Raw genomic sequence first — 5,445 nt, 5'->3', positions numbered from 1 at the left:
TTCGAACCCGCGACCCTCAGATTGTGAGTCGAGCGCCTTATCCACCTGGCCATGCCGGGCCAGAAGAAAGGAAGCTAATCAAAAGTGTTTACCATCACTTCTTGGATTACTCTTAACTGTATAGTAGGATTTGACCCTCACTCTTATAACGCATTCACGAACCAAAAGTGCTGAGCGTGCAATGTTTTTGCAATAACGAGACTCGAACCACGGACCTCAAATCCACAATTACTCATCGTAGCCACAGGGTAATTAATACCTGGCTCTAATTCGTAAATGAGCAAATTTCTCCGTTTTTTTTAAAGAAGGATAAAAATAAACGATAAAGTAATTCTGATATTTGTTGTAAAATTTATATTATTAATTCATTTTTTCCACCGATTTTATAGCATAACAATCACTTTTCAGGTGATAACTTTAAGATCATTTAAAAAAACAATATCAGTTTTATATTGACGAGAAGTAGAAATATGCAACAACTTAACGTACAGGGGCATGTATGTTTATAAGTAGTATATTTGCAATAAAAAAAACAGGAATGGTTTACTAACATTATGAAAAAGACAAATATTCGTGCATTTATGACAGTCTAGTCAACAGAAACAAAAGGTAAATGTATTTGCCGCAAAAGCTTTGTGTAGCATCCGTGGTGTCATTATGGCACAACAGCCATTTTTTTTTCGTCACACACACACACACACATGCGCATAGATGAAAATATACAGGTAATACATATAAAGGCATTTGAAAATAAGCAATGGCTAAACATAATATTATAACTGTTTTATCTTCATTCTATCTCATCCTTGTACTTTAAGAGGGATCTTCTTCCTTTCGTTTGTTTGATTTTATGATAATTAATATAATAAATAGTCGTGCTTTTATTATAAAATGTAATTGTAACAGCTTACCGGAAATTTCAGGATTCAACGGAAAAAGTTGTGTTCCTGGCAGACGGAGAACCAGCAAAAGAAACATGTTTTACTAATAGCTCAGAAGAAGTTTCCAAAAGTTTACTTTATGAATTCCATGCTCGAGTTAACGAAAAGGGTACCAATATTTTATCCAAATATACAGAAGAGAGCCATGAGCCTCTTCTACCTACCCACATCAATGAAATACAAGTTATAAACACAAGCTGAGAGATCAAATACCGCCAAGAGAATGTCGTCTTTGTGGTGGAATATCAAATAGCATAGCGTTTTCCTGTAATGAAGATCCAATAATTCGTAAAATAATAAAGATGTGATGATTGATTCCCTGAGAAAATTCACCAAAGCACGTGTGTTACCCTGAAGTCACAATCCTTCACTGTCTTTTAATTTCAGCCAGTATTCTCTAACGCCAGCTGTTTCATAAACGTGTCACCGAGTCTTCTCATACAAGTCACCTGTATTTAGTGAATTTTCAGGTTGTGTTTCATGTTTTGTTTCTCAACATTAATGTAATTTATATTATTTCAGAAAATGAATTCGTGTAATATTTTGATTATACCACAACAAACATAATCAAAATCCCTTATGTACTAACTACCTGAAACAGCCTCGAAGTGGTTGAATGTGTGTAAGGTGTGACACTAAGTGGTTCAGTTTGAATAAAAATTGTACTACAATTAAATATGTATCCAAAATCAAAACTATTTGAAGGTCTGTCAAATGTTAACAGAGTAAAGTGCTTATTTTTTACTGAAAAATTGCTTTGCAGGTTATTAAGAAATACAGTTTAGAATTATGTTTGTAAGGTATGTATTGCTAAACAATTTCAATATATAAGTTATATAATAAATATCTATTTTCATATGATACTGTTAGTCCTATTGAAACAAAACAAAATAGTCATTTTTAAAACCAAAGTTTGTTTACTTTTGTTTGTTTCTCTTTCTTATAGCGTTTAATGATTTTTCGTTGTAATTTGAAATTAAAATTTATTTACTCAACCAGAGTCTGTTGACTAAATTACCAGAACGTCTTCCATTAACGTTACTAAGATCATAATATTTAACGCTTTTTAAAATATTATTTTACAGGAACGTCGACAGTAGCTTCGGAGCCAGTTATATATAGTTCACTATCTAAGCTTGGTTAACGTGTATTCGTGTTAATGGTTTGTTTGATCGCAAAGAAAACAGATTAAAAATTTGAAAGTGTTTTCTTGTTTACTGTTTGTCACCCGATATATTTATAGGAATAAAGATATATATATATACTTTATGTAATGCCTATTGTTTTCATTTTTCACCCTATAAATGTACAGCAGTGTAATATCCGGATATTTACAACTAAACATTTCGAAAGAAAAATAATAAGACATTTGTGGACATCAACATTCTCTCAGTGTTCTAGTAATAAACGATTCTATTCTTCCGCGAGGAATATCCAGTGGCAAAATATCCTCATATTAACTCAATGAAATAAAAAATAATTGAACTGTTTTTGCTCTTTTCTTTATAAATTATAATTTTGTACAAACGCAGTTTTTGTAGAAAATGATGGGTGGTTAATTCTTTATACAATCAGGTGGTTTAATAATTAGTTAACGTTAACCAAGTTCATAGCTTTAATACCTAATGCATATCTTTCTCAGTGGTGCATATGGAAATTTTGGGGGTGATGGTGTTTTTGTTGTGGTGTTAGTTTATGTACATCCAAGTTAATTATGTTTGACTAAGAATGATGGTACATATGGACAGACATTTCTGACAGGAAGTGTCGTCATATTCAAAATCCGTCCAATTTAATAATGATAACCCTTTCAAATATTTTCATCCAAAAATGCATTATAAGGTTTCTGTCTAATTCAAGATGGCATCGTAATATATTAAACTCGTAAATTAAATACGTCCTGCTTCTCTGTACAGAACACCCATCACGATAACTGTTTTGAATTAATTGCGAATGAATTCGTAAAGTATACAAAACAGTAACAAACCAGTACTTTTTAACTATAGGAAATTACTTGAGTTATAATTGCCTGACACGTCTACGTGTAATAAATAATATAACAATGCACAAAATTTACTTAAATGTTAGCGGCATTGTTAATAAAGTACAATGGCTCAAGAATATACACATATAGCTGCTACGATATTGTCTGATGAAAGCGCGGGTACGTTGATTGTTCTATGGTTACGTTTCACAGTAGCATGACATTAAAATATTGATAACTTTTAAGTCAATACGATATTTTAGAGAACATATAAGAAGAAAAACAAACAGAATTTTAATTTAACTTTTATTTTCAGTTTTCTTTCCAAGTAAAAAAGTATAATATAAAAAAAATACTTTAAATATGACTTAAAAAGATACAATAGACGTTTTGAAGAAGCTAAATTCGTTATTCATTCTAATGATTCCTGATCAAATACATAAGAAACTGCTGTTTATAAATGCAAATTTGGGTATCGTGTTCTTCCCAAGAAACTTCCCTGAATATTCTTTGCTGGTAACAAACCATTCCTTAAGAGTGGAAAGATTATGCTTACAAACGTATTTCTCTTTTAGATGGAGCTTTATTTTTGTTAATGATGTATATAATGCTATTTTCTTACAACAGGAAACCTTACTATACAAGTAATAGTGCCATTCCCATTTAATACCTCACTACTCTTAGCTAGACTTTATTGTCTGCCAGATTTATTAATGTTTTCTTCTTACGTTTTTGACGCGAAATATAAATATATATATTTTATTTTTCTCCATTCTTTTGGTAAACCAGGTTTGGAAACATTACACAATTTATACCTTCTGTTTATTTTGCACGCTGTAATTCACGAAAGAACTGTTTAAAAAGATATCTTGATGTTTACGTTACAGATTAAGATGTATCAACGTTTTCTTTTCTCACCGAATATGATTGGTCAATACATTATTAAACAGATATATATTCCATCACATTTTTGTTATTTTGAAGTATAAAACAACAATAAAAACCCTGTATAAGTGAACCATATTACTTGTCATGAAACGATGATGTTGGTGCTTATATTTCTTAAAAAATGCACATTCTGTGCTTTGACCACTGTTTAATGTTGATTTTCATGAAAAATGTGTACACAGTTCTTAAAAGTTTCAAAATGCTTAATATACTAATATACTATACATGATTGGTGTCGTGAGACACAGAACAGGGAAAAACAGTACGAAATTATCATCATTACCAATGAATTGTCACTATATTCAATAAGCATTTTATAATTTATTGAACAAACAATATTCACCAGTGTTTAATAGCAAGTGTGATAGCTGTATTTTCTTCCTTCATGTTAGTTTAAAGGAAAACGAGAATATGGAGAAATACACACTCGAAAGTACTGTTTTGCACACACGTATAACGAGTGATTCAGACGTGGACAATAATTTATGTTGCCATGTGGCACGAAACATCAGTTCATATGGTATAAATCGAAGAACAGTGAAAGATTTATTACCAGGTTCCTGTCTGATGAGTGGGCTGTGAATGTGTTTTGAAGCAACTTATTGATCACATACTCCGTTACGCCACGTTGAAAAGGACTTCAAACAGAAAAGAGGGCGTGAATAAATTATATGTTCTGAAGTATTCGTACTCAATGATTTACATAAAATAGCCAAAGTATACAGTCTGATCAACCACCCAAACTGAAACTAGAACATTATAAGTGTATATTAATTTACCTATTCACGTTTATTTCTAAAACATTTATGCAGTGCAAACGTCATACGTGTTTCGAATATTTATCTGTTAAAAGAGAAAGTGTCGCGATATATAATTTATGTTAGGTTGCACTACAAAGAATACAGTCTGATCAACCACCCAAACTGAAACTAGAACATTATAAGTGTATATTAATTTACCTATTCACGTTTATTTCTAAAACATTTATGCAGTGCAAACGTCATACGTGTTTCGAATATTTATCATTCAAAAGAGAAAGTGTCGCGATATATAATTTATGTTAGGTTGCACTACAAAGAATATCATGTATTATTATCTTTTTTAAATGATTCCCATGAGATCCACTTTAATACGGTGATTAAATTATTAACTCACAACTATAAATTCTCACGTAACCATATTATAGTATCCTGTGTAGTCCCAGTGATTCCTTGTAAACTCAATAATTACACTGTTTAACAAACAGCTAGATCCAGAGTTTCATGGGATCTTGTGTAACTCTTCGTAATTACACCGTTATAAATAAATAAATCCACGAGTGAGCTTATCATGGTATCCTAGCATAACTCAAGTAATCATATCTGTTCAACAGTAACTATTAAACATTCACCAGGTGTCAAATCTCATTGAACTCGAAATTTCCAAACTTTTCCTCAGTGTGTATTACGTTAATAAATAATAATCCAATATATCAATATACCATTAATTTTGTAATTTTTTTATCATTTTATAATTAGAACAAATACCATGCATGTCAGATTCTTATGTATACGAATTCCAAGAAAAACGCTT

The 5,445-nt window shown here is 31.0% G+C and overlaps 1 protein-coding gene across 1 annotated transcript in view; it reads left to right on the top strand.

Moving 5' to 3' along the window:
- LOC106457838 (nephrin-like) overlaps window positions 1-1,822 on the top strand; it is a 154,752-nt gene extending 152,930 nt beyond the window's left edge. Inside the window, exon 21 of the mRNA XM_022384119.1 lies at window positions 924-1,822. Within this exon, the coding sequence (XP_022239827.1) occupies window positions 924-1,142 (219 nt within the window). The 3' untranslated portion in view covers window positions 1,143-1,822. The remainder of the gene's footprint in view (window positions 1-923) is intronic.
- Window positions 1,823-5,445: the final 3,623 nt, after the last annotated feature.

The sequence above is a fragment of the Limulus polyphemus genome, unplaced genomic scaffold (assembly GCF_000517525.1).
Source record: "Limulus polyphemus unplaced genomic scaffold, Limulus_polyphemus-2.1.2 Scaffold19, whole genome shotgun sequence".
Taxonomy (NCBI): domain Eukaryota; kingdom Metazoa; phylum Arthropoda; class Merostomata; order Xiphosura; family Limulidae; genus Limulus; species Limulus polyphemus.
The sequence above is the reverse complement of the archived record's forward strand: the minus strand, read 5'-3'. Positions and strand labels throughout refer to the sequence as shown.